Source organism: Python bivittatus, unplaced genomic scaffold, assembly GCF_059951505.1.
Source record: "Python bivittatus isolate LINGU-HERP-01145 unplaced genomic scaffold, Pbiv_v1 ctg000480_np1212, whole genome shotgun sequence".
In the NCBI taxonomy this organism is placed as follows: domain Eukaryota; kingdom Metazoa; phylum Chordata; class Lepidosauria; order Squamata; family Pythonidae; genus Python; species Python bivittatus.
Genome location: NW_028277075.1, coordinates 62,218,290 through 62,234,798, shown reverse-complemented (window position 1 = coordinate 62,234,798; position 16,509 = coordinate 62,218,290). Strand labels below are relative to the sequence as shown.

Below are 16,509 nucleotides of genomic sequence, written 5' to 3'. Positions count from 1 at the left end.
ATTCCCTCAGAGACAGTGTGTTGGGGGCTGCAAGGCTGCTGAGAATGGAATAAGCTTTAGGTGGGCCTCAATTAAAATTAGGAGGACCTTCTCTCTGACAACTTTTTTTCTCTTTTTGATACATCTGATGAAACATCAGGTTAAAAAAAGAAATCTGAACTGATCAGAAATGTGAAGTGATCTCTTCTACAGGGTCTTGAAATTAGGTCAAGGCCACAGGAAATTAGCAGGTGAACAAGTTGCTCAGCTCAACTGAAATCAGGAATCAAATAATGTGTGTGTGTGGGGAAAGGAAGGCTAACTTCATCGATTTACAAGAACTTTTTTATTTTGAATTCATGTATTTCTTGAAAAAAACATACAGCATTGGTAACAAACTGTGCTTCGTAAAACAATCTATAAAGCTGGGACAAAGGCAGGCCATTCACTTCCACCTCTCTCCCTCCCATCCTGCTGTAATGTGCTGGTTCTGGTATTTTGATCCTGGTTCCAGATCAGTGTAACATTTTCCAAAACAGCAAAATGGGCAAGGCTTACCAACATCTGGAATCAGGATTAAACAGTGGTTTCAGATTTTTTATAACAAGCTTACATTAGACTCCATTTCCTGAGTTTGCATGTAACAGAAACTGTGACTTAATATAAATAGGACAGAAGTGAAAAAGAACAAAGGAGCACATAGGCCGAATGCTGATTCTTACTTATGAAGTGAGAATCATCACATCTGAATTTACAACCTATCAGATTTGAACTTGCAACATCAGATCAAACACTTCATCTGAAACCTTTGGATATGCAGCTCATATACATGACAGGTTCTGTTTAGCATTAAGGTGTTTTTGCATGGAGGTTGGTTTATTCTTTACATATGCAAGACCTATGAGCAAGATTATTCCCCAAGCTGGTCATTGTCGGGGCAATTAATATTTTCCTCCCAAATGGTAAACATATGGTTACACTGTTTGGTTAGTAGTGAAAAACATTCATAACTTGAGAATGAATACATAGCAAAGTGCAGGTATCTGAACAACAAAATCAGGAACTAAGATCGTTCAATATTTCCCAGCTGAACCTAGTGATACATGGATGATATATTCTACATCCTCATGCCTGTAGTAACTACTTGCCTGTTGGGGTCCAAAAGAAACCCACGATCATTAGGATAACATGATATTAAGACTCAGTTTGGTCTAGTGGTTAAGGTGCTGGCCTAGAATCCAGGAGACTGTGAGTTCTAGTCCCGCCTTAGCAATGAAAGCCAGCTGGGTGACTTTGGGCCAGTCACTCTCTCAGCCCAACCCACCTCATAGGGTTGTTGTTATGGGGAAAAAAGGAGGAGGAAGGAGTATTAGGTATGTTCACCGCCCTGAGTTATTTATAAAAAATAATAAAGGCAGGATAAAAATCTAATAAATAAATAATAAAAAAGAGCTGTGCAAAGCATGTTAGTGTAAATGAAGCACATAACTAGGAAGCATTAAAACAACCACCTCTCTTGAAAGGTTCACACGGTTACTTGGAAAAATCTATCTGGCTGCACATTCACTTTGCTTCACTGCTGGTCCCAGCAAAAGGGTTGGTTGTGTGTGCATACGTATGCAATTAGAAACTGCTTTCAAAGCAGTTGTGTGAGCCTTGCAAAGGAAGTGGCTGCTTTCATGTTTCAAAGAAAAATGCTTAATTCTTACAAAAACCTCTAAGTACAACTTTTTAAACTATTTCCTTCCAAGCATGTTTTTACATGGAAAATCAGTCTATGGGAATGTGCTGGACATATTTGATTATGATAACAATTTTAAGTCATCTATAAAAATATCTTTGTTAAAAAAAAGACACTAAGGTATGTTTTAGAAATTAAATTAAAATTAATTAGACATTCTTTTTTAAAATACATTGATTTTTATCACCTCTTTTTTCTAGGCTATCCTTCTTGATTTACACACTGTATTTCCTTTTATCTTACCATTTTCTTTTATCCAGATCACCTGCTATCCATTTCTAGGCTGTTTCTATCCAGTCTTCACTATTATACATTTGGTTTCTGGTGATGTCAAAACCAGCTGCATTTTTTTGCCAGGAAAATTCCATGACTATCTACCAAACTCTTCAGGGTAGTTTTATATATACATAAAACTGTGAATTAGTTTAACATCAGTACAATTATTTGCAATCAGCCTTTGCAATCTGCATTGTGGCATGAATTGATGCACATCAATTCTGCACTAATTGAAAACCAAACCATACAAAACCTTGTTCGCTCATTGGTGTGATCTCTATGCCAGCATTTGATCAAACACTGAGGGAGGTCTGCAATTCACAGTCTACCACATTTAGAGAACAATATTCCTCCTACACTTCCTTCTGTTTCTTGCCATATCAAATAAAGAGAACAAGTGCACCTTGGGGTTTTTTTCCAATATGTCTGCATTTTTACACTGATTTTCTTTTACTGAAAAATCACTGCATTTTCCTCTATATTCTGCACAAGCTAGCTGCCTATCAAGTATCAGAGGGGGCAGAGTTAAAATAAAAAAGCCACCCCTCAATTGGCAGAAGTAGCAACAATACTACTTTGGTTAGTTAGCTCACAATAATTCAACCTTGATATTCTTCCTGAACACCGAATCATTAAGTCAAGTAGTATCAATCCTTTGTGTCACTGCAGCTCGTGATTTAATACTTGTCTTTGTTCTCTAAAGATGCAAGATCCTTTATCCCATGAATGTCAAATCCACTTTCTAGGTAAGCTTGGATGATAAAATATCTGTACCTATATCTGTATCTATATATATATCAACAAGCCACTGGATGTACTAAAAGATACCTAATAAGATTTCAGGCCAACCCAGCTCCTCCATGGAGATGAGGGAAAGCTACAGTGAACCTCTGTGCTAATACGCAGCCTTCTTAGCAGCACCTGCAGCAAAAGAGGGATGAGAGTGGAAGTTTTGCCAACAGCATGCAGCTAAATTTTAAGATCAATTATCTCCATCCTCCACAACTGTCTTCCAATTTGTTAGTGCCATAACTATTTCTTTTATGAACAGGAAAGCAATGTTTGTTATTGATTCCTGTGTAACAGTTCCAATGAATAATCCTAAACTGTTTGATCAGTAATGGACATCAAGTGCTCTGATACATTCATATGGTTTAGTATTTTGTGCTGATGGCATGAGAGGCAAGAGGTTTTTTTTCTCCCTTCTATCAAGGACTCCATTGCCTCAAGGGAATCTTTTATGGGGGAACATGCCAACACTGATCAAGTCTTAGAAATACTGTCTGTTTGCGTTTAAAAATTACCTTTCCATACTGTGTCTCTATTTTTATTCTGAGAGAGATGCATGTGTGTGTGTGACAGAGAGAGAAATGAAATTAAGGACAAAGGATATAATGCCCCAGAAACCATAGATTGCCCCCTCTCAGCTTAAGAGACAGTAAAGAAGTCCACACCGAGTTCACACTTATAAACCATCCTACAATATTCAGTGTTGTTTGTGTGAAAAGGTCTGCTTTCACCATCATCACCCAGGTTTTCAGTGCATGATTTTTGAAGGGTGGGAATAATCCACTTCAATGAAGAACATGGTACTTATTTAAAATGAAGTATAGAAGAAGGGCATGAACGATCTTATACATGCAGTGTTACCATATCCATCCTCTACCCCAGTGTTTCTCAACCTTGGCAATTTTAAGATTTGTGGATTTCAACTCCCAGAATTCTGGGAGTTGAAGTCCACACCTCTTAAAGTTGTCAAGGTTGAGAAACACTGCTCTACACTAATAAAATAAGTATAGAGGCTTAAAAGATTTTAAAAGGAACCATATGACACTGTGTGTATGTGTGTGGGTGGGTAGGTGTAAAATACTAAGGTGGGCCGAAGATTGTATTTCAGGTTATTTAGCATGTAAGTAAGATTCTTGTTCCTATAATTAAAAACATTTTAGTTGCTTCATGAATCAAGGAAGGTTTTTTTAGGCAATCACTTTTGTCAAAGATATTAAGGTGACATGTTTGGATTATATATTCAATGTATAGAAGGTAGCTTAAAAAAAATCTCACCTCCTCAAATGTCAAAATCAGAAGGGAGAGCTGAGAAGCACCCTTCCCCCCCCCTTCTTTAATTTTATAAGAATTACTTTGGTGCCTTCTTGGAAGATCAGGAAGAGGCTACACAGGGAGGCTGGACTTCCTGTTGTAAATCTCTGAGAAAACCCCAGTCTCTGACCTCATATTGCCTCCAGCATCTCTCCCTTAATTAGAAGACGCAGGGAGCGGGGTGGGGTGGGGAGCCTGCCACTTGCTTAAAAGAAGCCTCTGTATGTTTTATTATAAGCATAGTCAACAATGAACTCAGCCCTTGAAAATCTTACAGGGTGCTTCACAAGAGAGCTTCCTTTTTGCTAAAGAGTCTGCTGCTTGCCACTCAGTCCCCTGAGTGTGAGACAACAGCCCAGATTTGGTTCTTTTGTTCCCACACAAAGCAGTCATAAGCTGTCTGCTTTGGTCACCAACAAAACCCTTTCCTTTTTTTTTTTTGCACGGAGCTGTTTCTTGGGGATCTTTTTAGAGTAGGATGCTATACCAATTCAAATCAATCATCAATCAATCAATCAATCAATCAATCAATTAACCTCTCTGGTATAGTGAACGAGTTGGAAGAAAGCAGTGGTGCTTTTTTCAGAAAGCGTTGCTTCTTCCCCCACCCTCCACCTAGGTTTTTCTTTTTAAGGAGAAAGGCGAGAAGGAAAAAAAAAGAGAGAAAGACAGAATATAGACAAATATAGAGTTTTGCTTAGTATGCTATGGTCAGGATAAAGAAGGGTAGCTAATTCAGGACTGAACAGGGTGACCAGGATGCATCAGGCCCAAAATAGTTCACCACTTAAGACCATGCTTGGGGCAGTGACATTTGGCATCATTCTCCCTACTCCCCACCATAATAGGATTAGTGTAAGTCAGAGTTGGCTTCCTTCCTCAAGGAACAAATGGAGCTCACACCTTCTATCAGCTTGATTAGGTCACCACTGCTGCACGAATTCTTCATCATATCCTTTTTTGTATTATCCAGGCGCTGAGAATGTTCAGCATATTTCTCCTGCAGCCTCACTGCCCTCCCTTGTGCAAGCCAGGACAACATCTGCTGTTTTGCCAGAGTTTAACAATAACCTTTTAACGGCAGATAAGAGATATTCTGGAAAAAATAAGCTGCTCTTAACGTTCTTCAGAGGCTGCTTCTTTTGATACTGTGCTTTAAATGGCTTTAGGATCTCACATCAAACTCCTATTTAAAGGCTATTATTGCAGCATAAAGGCTTCATAGGTCTCTCCTATCTGGCCTCTTCCTGCTTAAATGTGCTGGTGCATCAGTTGATCTCCCTTTCCATGCTATCAATGTGCACCCTGCAGCACTTCAGCTCTGGACTGATCCATTTCTACCTTCTCCAATGCAGACTTTTTGAAAGCAGTTGCAAACTTTTATTCCATCATCACATCATTATCAACATATCCTTCTCTTTCTTTTGTCTTTCTGTAACTTCTCCATACTTACATACTTAAAAAGAAAGTCCAGTTATTTCCATTTGACAGATTAAAAGTTACCACTCCTTAATTATCCCAACATGGACCTGAAAGAATAGGAAACCTAACTTCATCAGAGCCCCCAAACAACATTCAGATGACAATGTCAACTTTCATACCTAGGTATGATAGGTATTTTCTTCTTAGGTACCTAATTTTCCTCTTACTAAAAGAAAGTATATGCCAGATGCAAACAGATGTGGCTGTACTAATCACAAAGAATAACCTAGGACAGTATTTCCCAATCTAATGCTCTCCAATGGCCATGGTGAGAGTTGTAAACTAGGACATTTGAAGAGCACCAGGTTGGGGAAGGCTGCATTAGGAAGTCATTTTGGTTCATGAGTGAGTATATAGTATACTGGACAGGTAATTTCAGTTATACTCAGGAAAATGAGAAAGAAATGCACAACAGTTCTCAATCTGTCATGGGTTTTTTTTCCCCCTGAGTTTTTGCCAACTCTATTCTACTTTTTGAGTGGAAGGGCTTGTATAACTAGGAAAGCTACTACTAAATCTATCTGAAAAAGCAACAATATAAAATACTGAAAGCCTTGAAGAATCAGTGTTTATGAGCTGCTGATCCAGATTTTCCTCTGGTTCATGTATTTCACTTAGACCAGCTTTACAGGTTCTAAGTAGAGAAAAATGTGTCATAACCACAAATGACTTATTACTAATGACACCATCTCTGGGCTATGCCTTTCCTGACGTATTAAAAAACAAATAGACAAACAAAAAGGTCAAGCACTGTAGGAGAATTTCCATTTTCGTAAAAAGTGATGGGAAACTCTCAGTCTCACCACTTGGTAAAGTAGGTCATTCTACATTTTTAAAGGCTGCTTTCCATCCCTTTTTGCACTTACCACTGCAAATAATAAGCTATTATGGACATGCCGAGGAATCATTCTCAAGAACGAATGCAATCAGTCATAGGAAGAAACAAAGAAAATGTTCTGGATGCAAAGCTGAGGGTAACACAGTGTCTGTTGTTTCCTCCATCTACCCCACCCTCCATATGCACATCCTTCTGACAGTGACCTCTAAAGAAGAGAGTATAGGAGAAATGAACATGTAGGGGATTACATAAGAAATCTGTTTTTCTTCTCTGATTTTTCCTTTGCACTCCTGTTTTAAAGTCTCTCAATTACAAAATGAAGCTTGCTTTTCAAAAAAGTTCCAGACCCCTTAAATCAAAATCTGGTTTCTAAAAGAACACTATTCAATCCTCAGCCCTAAATGCCCACTGGCTCTCACACATTCTTCTTGCAGCAAACAGCAACAATCACCACATTTCCCGATGATTTGTGTGTGTGTATCTGTGTGCATGTATGTATATTGTATTGCATACATATGTACATTTATTTTGCCACATACTGTCAACCCAGTTCAGAATGTATTTCCTCAGAAGTATCCTAGAGGATTGCTGCCCATATCGTGCATCTGCACACCCAAGGGAACAATGGGCATTCTGTACCCACCACTATCACCACACTCCTAGTGCAGATATTCTCCCAGTCCAAAAAGTACAAGATGCCAGCTTCCAATCTGCCTCCCTCCCCAGCACGCGGTTCATACCAAGCAAGCTCTCCATGCTCCCCCAATCCTTTCTCCATTCACTTTTCATGCACATCCCTGCCTTTCTTTGAAAGGTAATAATCCAGCAGACCAACCTCGTATGTCTCTGCTCTCCTTCATTCGCCTGACCCTGATTTTCAGCTTCATCTGCCCCTTGTGCATGTCTGGCCAGGTCTGGTCCTCAGAGGGAGCAATCATAACATCCAAAGGCATCCAGGCAGCTGGACTGCGTCTTTCCCAGAGTTACCTCCTGCCCTCACCAAACAACAGCTGCTGGTGGTGGGGACAGCCTCCTCTTTCCAAAAAAAGGGAAAGAGAGAGCTTGAGACACCCACAGATCCAGCTTTGAGGAGAAATTAAAAAGGGAAAGAGGAAGGTAACTGGACAAAAATATTTCTGCTCCTTCTCAGCAGGATTATTTTCCTCCTGTCTTCGCCCCTTGTGTATGCACAGCGCCAACTCCAGCGAGCCTGAATGAGCTCAGCACATAAGCAACAGCCGATCCACCAAGGAGCAGTCATAGCTAACGGGTCAGGCATGCAACCACATTCCTTACTCAGCACACAGACATGCAGTTTAACTCAAGGGCTACGCTACTGGCATATGGTTTGCTCAGCTGCTTAAAGAGACAACGTCCCATTTTTTCCTCTACCTCCGGCTCTTGTTCCAAAATGCCACAAACGGCAGCTGGTAGGGGCAAGATGAATAGCTCAAGTCTCTTTTGCTCTGACAATTTAATACATCTGTAGTGATACTGGGATCTGTTGAGTATGGTGCAGTTCAGCTAATCCATTTGCTGCACATTCCAAAGCACAAATGAAAGCATGGCAAAACTGTTGGACATCTAGCCAGGAGACGGGTCCATTCTCCAGCACAATCTTTAGTACTCCTTGTGATGCACTCCTCACCTTATCCTGTATTTTCCAGCTGTATGACATTCACTGCCTCCTCTCTATCACAAACCTTAAAGGCTGTTCTGGACACAGGTCCAACCCTACTAGCCACTATCCCATCCCTTTTCCAAGTACAGAAGTGCTGAATTAATTTATACCAATGTGTTCAAACATTCCAACAGCTATAATCAAGTCCCTAATCTTTTCCCCCCTAAATTCCAAAACTATGTTCTACATAATATACACTAAAAACAAGCTGGTATTTGTTCCTGGTCAATGACGGCACAATTTAATTTTTTTTTTTTTAAAGAAGTATAGCAGGAATGCTGGTCTGGATATACTCTAAGCTAGGAAAGCATTTGGGTGCCAACTGCACTTTCCTTTCATGGCCTTTTTAATCAGGATCACAAACGGGGGCATCAAATTTACTCCCCCCTGGCTCACTTATGGGCCCCACACTGATTGGTCAATATGACTTCCCTTAAATGCACACGTGCAAATTCAAAGATGCATTCAGAAGGATGTTACCTACATCTGGTATCACCAACTGAACTCTACACACTGATACATTTTTTATTGATTGAGAGTATTATCCTGAAGCTTCCCAAACTACACATTCTGCATAAAAGTTCACATTTGAGATGCTGCAAATCATCTTAGCATGCCTTAGACAAAAACCCATCAGATGCACCACTAGAATGTGACTGGGAAGACTGCAGGCCTGTGGAATTTCAGCACTAACTCATTCTTCCTCAACCTAAGTCCAACCTGAAGGACCAAGGTCAATTCTCAACGCATGGACTTGTAAAGGGTCCAACTTGCAAAGCCATCCAGCACAAAAGACTAAACAAAGTCTTTATAATAAGTATGTATCTGAAAGTACAAAATGGCTTATATCACTAATTCCTTGATTTCTCAAGACTGAATGGACATTTGAAGTGCCTTCTACTCTCAATTTAAGGCCCAAATTACTATATAAGCGATGAACTAATATATTTATCAGCTGATATCTACCCAGTTACCAGAACCTAAAGTCTTTATCTGAGACTTATCCTCAGGCATGCTTACTAAATCAAGCAAGGCAAGAAGCCATCAGGAAAAAGTCTTTTCAACTGTTGTGCCCTGCTTGTGGAACACCATTCTTCCTCCTCCTCTTCCTCCTATTACTGATTGCACAGTCAGCCAGATGTTTAGACTGGAGTATTATTGTTGTTGTTGTTGTTGTTGTTGTTATTCAAGTAATATCACCCATCTTACCATAGTGACTCTGGGCGGCTATCAACAGATAAACACACCATACAAAATAACAACAGAAAACAAACCAATATATAAAACCTTTAATGACCACCAAGGTAAAAACCAACCTAACTAACCACAGGCTCCAGCTAACTTCCCAATCCCCATACCTGGAGACACATCCAGGTCTTTAAATTTTTTGGAAAGCTGGCAGGGTTGGGGCCAATCTAACCTCGGGGGGGGGGTCGGGGTTCCTAAGAGCAGGCATGGTGGCAGAAATGGTCTGCTTTCTGGATCCTGTAAGATGACATTCTTTAATCTTGCCTGGTACTTAAATATAGTGCCTTCTGCCCTGATGCTTATTCTCATAGGCATTTAAAAATCTTTTTGCCCTCTGTTAGAACTTCACACTACCGTAGTCTACTACTAGCCCTACTGTGATTTTATGCACTGAATTTATTCATATTATTGTTGCTGTCCTTAATCTCATCTTGATCCCTGTGCTGTTTTCTATACTGGTTTTTCTATCATTTTATTTTGTATATTATATTAGTAAGTGAATAGCACAGCATCCAAACGACTGGACACAATTGGGCAGTTCAGAAATATAATATTTAATGTGACAGCCCCCCAGAGTTTGCTTCTTTTGTTTGGCATGCAAACAAAAGTACTGGGGAGAATACATTTTGCTCTCTCAACTAATGGATATGGACCTAACTACCCTTCTCCACCTCAGTGACTGCTTCCTGTATCTTACTGCAGTAGCACACTTTAAAAATATTGGATTATTACTTACTAATGAGCAATACATAGATTCAGTATTTTATGGAAAATACTGCATTACAAGTATTGTAATTCACTAAATAATGGTAGTTTCTCTATTATGTATAGGAAGAAAAACTGTGATATGAGCACAAGAAGGGGCTTGCTCCAAAGATAACGAATATATAATAGCACCTTATCTGAAAGCTAATGATGTATTAAAAAACCTGGGGTGCATATCTAATTGCCAGTACTAACCCCAGTCCCAATTCAGTGTTACTGAATATACTTTGCATAAAGAGAGACTTAGATTCAGACTTGCTGGCATCTATATGATGCAAATGATAAACTCCTTCTTCAAACTGCAGCTAATAATGGCTTTGGGCAGATGTGCCTTTCTGGACCTGGCCTCCAGATGTGTTGAGTTTGCGGCTTCTTCTCAGTATGGCCAAAGGACATAATCCCAGCACGTCTGCAGAATGTCAGACTGGGGAATTTAAAATTGCTATATATAAGGCTGTAGCTTAGTAATAGAGAACACGAAGGACCAGGTGTAAACTCTGGTACGTCTAGATAGAATAGAAAAGACCTGAAAAATCTGTATAGACCAGTGTTGGCGAACCTATGACATGTGTGTCAAAGGTGACACACCACGACAACTATTCTCCCTGTTTGAGTTACCAAAGAAACTGAGTTTGTTTTACTCGTATTTCACTTTTGTAATTATTCAACATTTCTTTATATAATACACAACACCACACATGATTGTATTGTATTTTTTTTTAATAGATGAATATGTAAAGAATTGTTTCTCTTTTGTTCTGGAGAGGAGTGACATACCAGCAAGTCAAGTTAGGCATTTTCCGAATGTTTGACACGCCGAGCCCAAAAGGTTCATCATCACTGGTATAGACCAACCTTCCCAACCTATTGCCTATATCATAAACTAAAATTCCCCAAAGCATGCATACATACATACATACATCATAGAGCATGACTCCTGGGCCAGGATGATGAGACAAGTACAAAATAACTGGTGGATGCTGGATTGGTGAAAGCTGGTGTACACAATGCTGGACTGCATGACTTAATGGTTTGTCCTTTAAGGCCCCTTTTCTGTATTTCTGAACTACCTCTTGCATAATGCTTAGGAATAGTTTTCAAAAAGGTGCTTTGGAGTGCAAAGGAGCTCAAACACAGCACCTGTTGGTGACTCATTCAAACAAGGATCCTGGAAACAGACACATCTGTTTTAATAAGTCACTGACACCTTTTTGGAACTGAATCAAAGCACTGAAAAATCCTACTTTCTGCATTCATCACTTCTAATAGAGATCCCACTCTCCTACAGAATTTCTCTCTTTTTATACCTATGCTATTAACAAAAATAGTATGGTGAAAAAGGCTGATATTGAGCTAAGGTTGGTTCTTCAGTTTTGGCTTAGTAGGTTGTATGAATTAAGTTATTGTGGCTTGTGAGTCAAGGTTTACAGATTAATACAATATACAACCCACTTAATATCTGCCTGTAAGGAAAGTGGGGACTGTACCTCCTTTTGAACTAGACCAGAGGTCACAGGATTTAAACAACCACCAAACAGTACAGGGATAATGCTACCAGATCTGGCCTGCAAAAATCTCAACAACTAGATGGCAACCAAAGTAGTTTTTTTCCTCAATGACTGCTGCCATCCAGTGGTTGTCCATATTTTGCAACCCAGCTCCTGTTATCCCATTTCAGGGGTCTCCAAGCCTATTGGGTTAATGGGTACATTTTACAAATCTAATACATGTTGTGGGCACCCACAGAAAACACTGTGCCAGGAACAGGGACTGCCACCATCTCTATGACCCTGGAATACTGCCTGGATAATCACATCAGTAGGCTCTGTTCTGGGCAGCACGTGCTCTAACACAGACAGGTTCCTGAGCACAGTGTTAAAACAGGAAGAGCAAAATCTCTCCCTTCAAGCTGCCATTACAAGTGCCTGACAAGCCAAATTACAAAAACAAATTTATTAAATGAATAGGTGAAGTGGTAAAGAGAGAGGGCAGTCTGATACATACCAAGGAAAATAAACACCAGTGCTGAAACACAGAATAAATTACACGTGGGGGATCACCTGGAGAGTTGAACTGTTGCTTGGATATTCAGCCATATACAGAATCCCAAGTGACAAGGTTCTGTGTCCACTGACATCATGGTAGTAAGCCAAGTGACATAGTACAGATAGCCCTCAGTTAATGACCACTCATTCAGTGACCATTCAAAGTTGCAATGGCACTGAACAAATGGTACTTACAACTGGTCCTCAAAGTGATCACGATCTGGGCACTCGGCAACTGGCTTGCACTTATGACGGTTGCAGCGTCCCACAGTCATGTGATCACCATTTGCAACCTTCCCTGCCAGTTTCCCACAAGCAAAGTCATTGGGAAAACCAGCAAGGAAGGTCGTAAGTCACTTGGATAAGTTGCTCCTGCCGCTTTTTCTCCCAAAGAGTCCACTACGAGGTATGGTATCCCAGGGATCTCGTACTCTGTAGTGCATGCCTGCCTGTAAAACCTCCCCACCCACACTCTGTATCACACGCATGCCCCCACAACATCCCCGACCTCACCCGTGCAGCACCACAGCATCCCCTCCCCCAACCGGTTGCGCCTGCACGGTGCCTCAGCACTTCCCCACCAGGTTGCACTCTGTGCCACTCACCCCCCACCTGTTGACCTGCTTGTGAGCTGCCCAAAACTTGCAATTTCCTGCTAGCTTCACCACTGACTGCTTTTTGGAAGCCAGCAGGAAGTCATAAGTCATGGTCACATGAGGTCCTCACTTAATGAATGGTGATCCTCAGTTAACAATGGCAACGGGGACTGACAGGATTGCCATTGCTAAGTGATGTGATCATGTGATGTCATACTTTACAACTGCATTGCTCGGCGACAGAAATTCTGGTCCCAATTACCATTATTAAGCAAGGACTACCTGTAATAAGAAAGCATCCCACAGGTTTATTTTACTTTATTTTATTATATTATAAACTGCAGTTTACAGGTTAGGGTTAACTCTGAGAGGCACAAACTTCCCTAAATTCATAAATTCAGATCAAAAACAAAATTAAACATAAATAATAACCATAGGATAAATCAATAGGAAAGGAAAAAATATATATAAATACTCAATGGACCAGAAATTAAATACTGTTTCTCACCAGGGGGAGCAGTCATAGTCTTCTAGCTCCCCAGGAGTCATGTCTTAAGGACTTTCTGAAGGTCAGGAGGGAAGGGGCCACTCTGATGTCTGGAGGCAAGCTATTCCAGAGGAAGGTGGCCACACTCCCCAGGTGTCTGCAGATGGCAGTCCCTGAGAAAAGGGCCTGGAGCTATAAGGCTAGAGAAGAGGGAGGAGGAACGTTCTTTACCAATCAGGGTTGGAACAGGAGTACCTGAAACATTCATTTCTGGATAAGGATCTGGATTATAGAACTCACCATTATTTAAACCAGGAGTTAGGAAATTGTTGTTATATCAGATAAGGCTCCAGACATCTCCTAGTAAACTGGCTATATTAAATAATTTCATTACTGGCAGATGGAAAACTCTCTGGAAAGCAAGTGCTAGCCAGTGTAAAATACTACAGGCAGCTCTTCTTGTCAAGGAAACAGAGTTTTTAAAGGACAAAACAAAAGAGAAGTCCCACATCAAGAGCCTTTATTTTCCTGGTAATTCTGGTTTCGTAATTTATACAGGGTGTGGTGCGAGTCCTACAGGCCACAAAGAGGATCAGAAAGGCCTGATAAAGCTACTAGCCATTATGGCTAATAGTCTTACTCTTCTGTGAGAAGGGTACTAGCTAAATGTCTCTTCTTTCCTGCAGATTTCTAAGTATTTATTAAACAGGGCTTTGATGCTTTCTAATTCCATTTATGAATCAGTGGTCCAAGCTCTGCAGAAAACTGTGCAGGATTAGGTGCACTAGATAGGATGCTTTGTCTCTTTAAATCCAAATATTTACAAGGACAAGGAATCCAAGGTTGAACTGTTTAATGGTAGTTCAGTGTTTTTCCTTAGCAGTGACATAATTTCAGATGAAATCACCCGCACTGAATAAACCCTCCCACCTTCTCACTCCATGATTGGAACCAGTGTTCTAATGAGACTTGTTATTGTAACAAATGTGGGGTTGATTATTGTCAGCTGTGGGTTGGAATTTGGAGAAACACAGGCAAAAAAATCTACCCAGGAAAACAAAGTCACTATTTAAACAGAGGGAGTATATGAAAACCCAAGATGCTGTCCCTGGTACTCCCAAATTCATTGGCTTCCCCTATGAAACAATATGCCATGCCATAGTCCTACTATGAAATTTGGAAAAATAACATTTTTAAGAGGACCAATACAAGCGCTACAGAAGGTTTTAATGTGGAAAAAAAAAGCAAACCTGTTTCCATTCTATTTTGGAGAATTGATTTCTGACACTATTTTCAAAATAATCACCAACCTTCATGTAGATATTATGACTGGGGCTTTTTATGAAAAACCATTCAATATGCATAAAACGTTTTATGATGATAGAGGTAGCATTTACAGATCAACGGGTTTTCCCCCTAAAAAACTGCCATGCAAATCTTGTACTTATGGTAGGTGAAGATGATGGGATATGAAGCCATTCAGGTTAGGAATGTAATACCTATTGTATGGCAAAGATATTACTTCCTTCCTTGAAACAATACTTTTCATCTTTTTTTCTTAGGAAAAAAACAAGGAGAGTTTTATCAAACAGAAAATAAATGCATGCTTATAAAAGGAGAAAATAATGACAGCTTTATCAATCAGAGAATAATTTCTTACATTATCATCCTCCAAATTCCCTTTTTCCTTTCAGAAATCAAGTATAGAGTGACATTATATTTTTCACTTTCTGTGTTTTCAGTTCTGTGGAGTATCTCTCCACTTCTCCTTTCCTTATTTTTTTTTGCTCTTGATCCAATTGTTACAAAAGCTGTGGGGGAAGAAAGTGGGTGGTAGTGCATTCCAAAGAATAATTATAGAATCAGGAAAACAAGTTTTCTGATGATAGCATTACCAAACTGAATGCCAGAACACAAACTTGGAATACAATTCACCCAACCACGTGACCTGGCACTGCTTCTCCCTGAATGGAGCACACAGAAACATCTACAATTTTGGCTGGTAACTATATTTCTTGATGGCCAGCCGCTCTGAATGATGGTACAAGTCCTGCCAGCAAATATAGCCAGCCATCATTCCTCACACTTTCTTTCCTTCACAGTTCTATCTCAAATGGTCAACAAGATTAAAAAGTGCCAACAAGAAAACATATGTCTCGCTTTTTGATAGGTCTCATCTTAGCCTGAAGATCCAGAAAGGAAGGAAGGAAGGAAGGAAGGAAGGAAGGAAGGAAGGAAGGAAGGAAGGAAGGAAGGAAGGAAGGAAGGAAGGAAGGAAGGAAGGAAGGAAGGAAGGAAGGAAAGTGGGTAAATGAAGGTGTAACTCTTCACACAGTCACCCTTCTCTCAAAGCTTCTTGAAAAAAAAGTTAAATGGAATGGACAGAGAAAGCTGGAAGATGGGAATCAACCAAGGGCAAGTGAAATAGAATAGTTTTAATTTCAAGAACTGGCTTTGGTGGGAAAGGCCTGGAGGTGTTTAAGATACAGCACCTCAGCTTAGAGTATTAAATAATTCCTTAGATGATTAAACATGGATTCTGTGATAACACCATCTTTAGTGAATCTTATGTTTATTTTATTAAACTAATTTTATCAATGACGCTCACTTTATGATAGTTCACATAAAGTGTAAATATTATCCTTAAAATTAAGACATTAAGGGTACCAAGATTTTATAAATATGGCCAGTCACATAATTTGCCTCTAAAAATTTGATCTTGCAAAATCAAGGGTGAACTTCTGTATGTTTCTCCTTTTCTATACTATATGATAAAATAATATGTCAATAATAGTAATAACAATAATAATAGCAACTGATATGAAAGAGCAATGCTGAAGCTATATTATTTAGGTTAGGTAGTACTAGAAGATGAAGTTAAATCAGCACTCTGGTCATTACCAAGTCGGAAGGCGATTGGAACTGATGGAATGCCCACTGAAGTATATAGCAAGCAACAGAAGAATCAGTCAAGGTTCTAACCAAGCTATGCCAGCAAATCTGGAGAATGACAGTGGCCAACCAATTGAAAAAGGTCAATCTACGTCCTAATCCCCCCAAAAAGAAGACTTAACAGGGTGTGCAAACTGTCGTACAATATCCTTCATATCACATGCTAGCAAAATAATGCTTAGGATAATCCAATGCAGATTAGAGCCCTACATGGACAAAAAGATGCCAGATGTTCAAGCTGGTTTTAGAAAAGACTGAGGAACACGAGACATTATTGCTGATCCCTGCTGGATAATTGAGAAAGTCAAAGTATACCAAA

The 16,509-nt window shown here is 39.8% G+C and overlaps 1 protein-coding gene across 3 annotated transcripts in view; it reads right to left on the bottom strand.

Moving 5' to 3' along the window:
- The window catches only part of DUSP8 (dual specificity phosphatase 8), a 106,475-nt gene that overhangs the window by 23,188 nt on the left and 66,778 nt on the right, over positions 1 to 16,509 (bottom strand). The window contains exon 1 of one of the 3 annotated variants that reach the window (XM_007437124.3): positions 7,252 to 7,697. The exons of the other annotated variants lie outside the window; for them this stretch is intronic. Coding sequence (XP_007437186.1) covers positions 7,252 to 7,369 — 118 coding nt within the window. The 5' untranslated portion in view covers positions 7,370 to 7,697. Of the gene's footprint in view, positions 1 to 7,251; positions 7,698 to 16,509 lie in introns of those variants that run through there. 3 annotated transcript variants of the gene reach the window in all.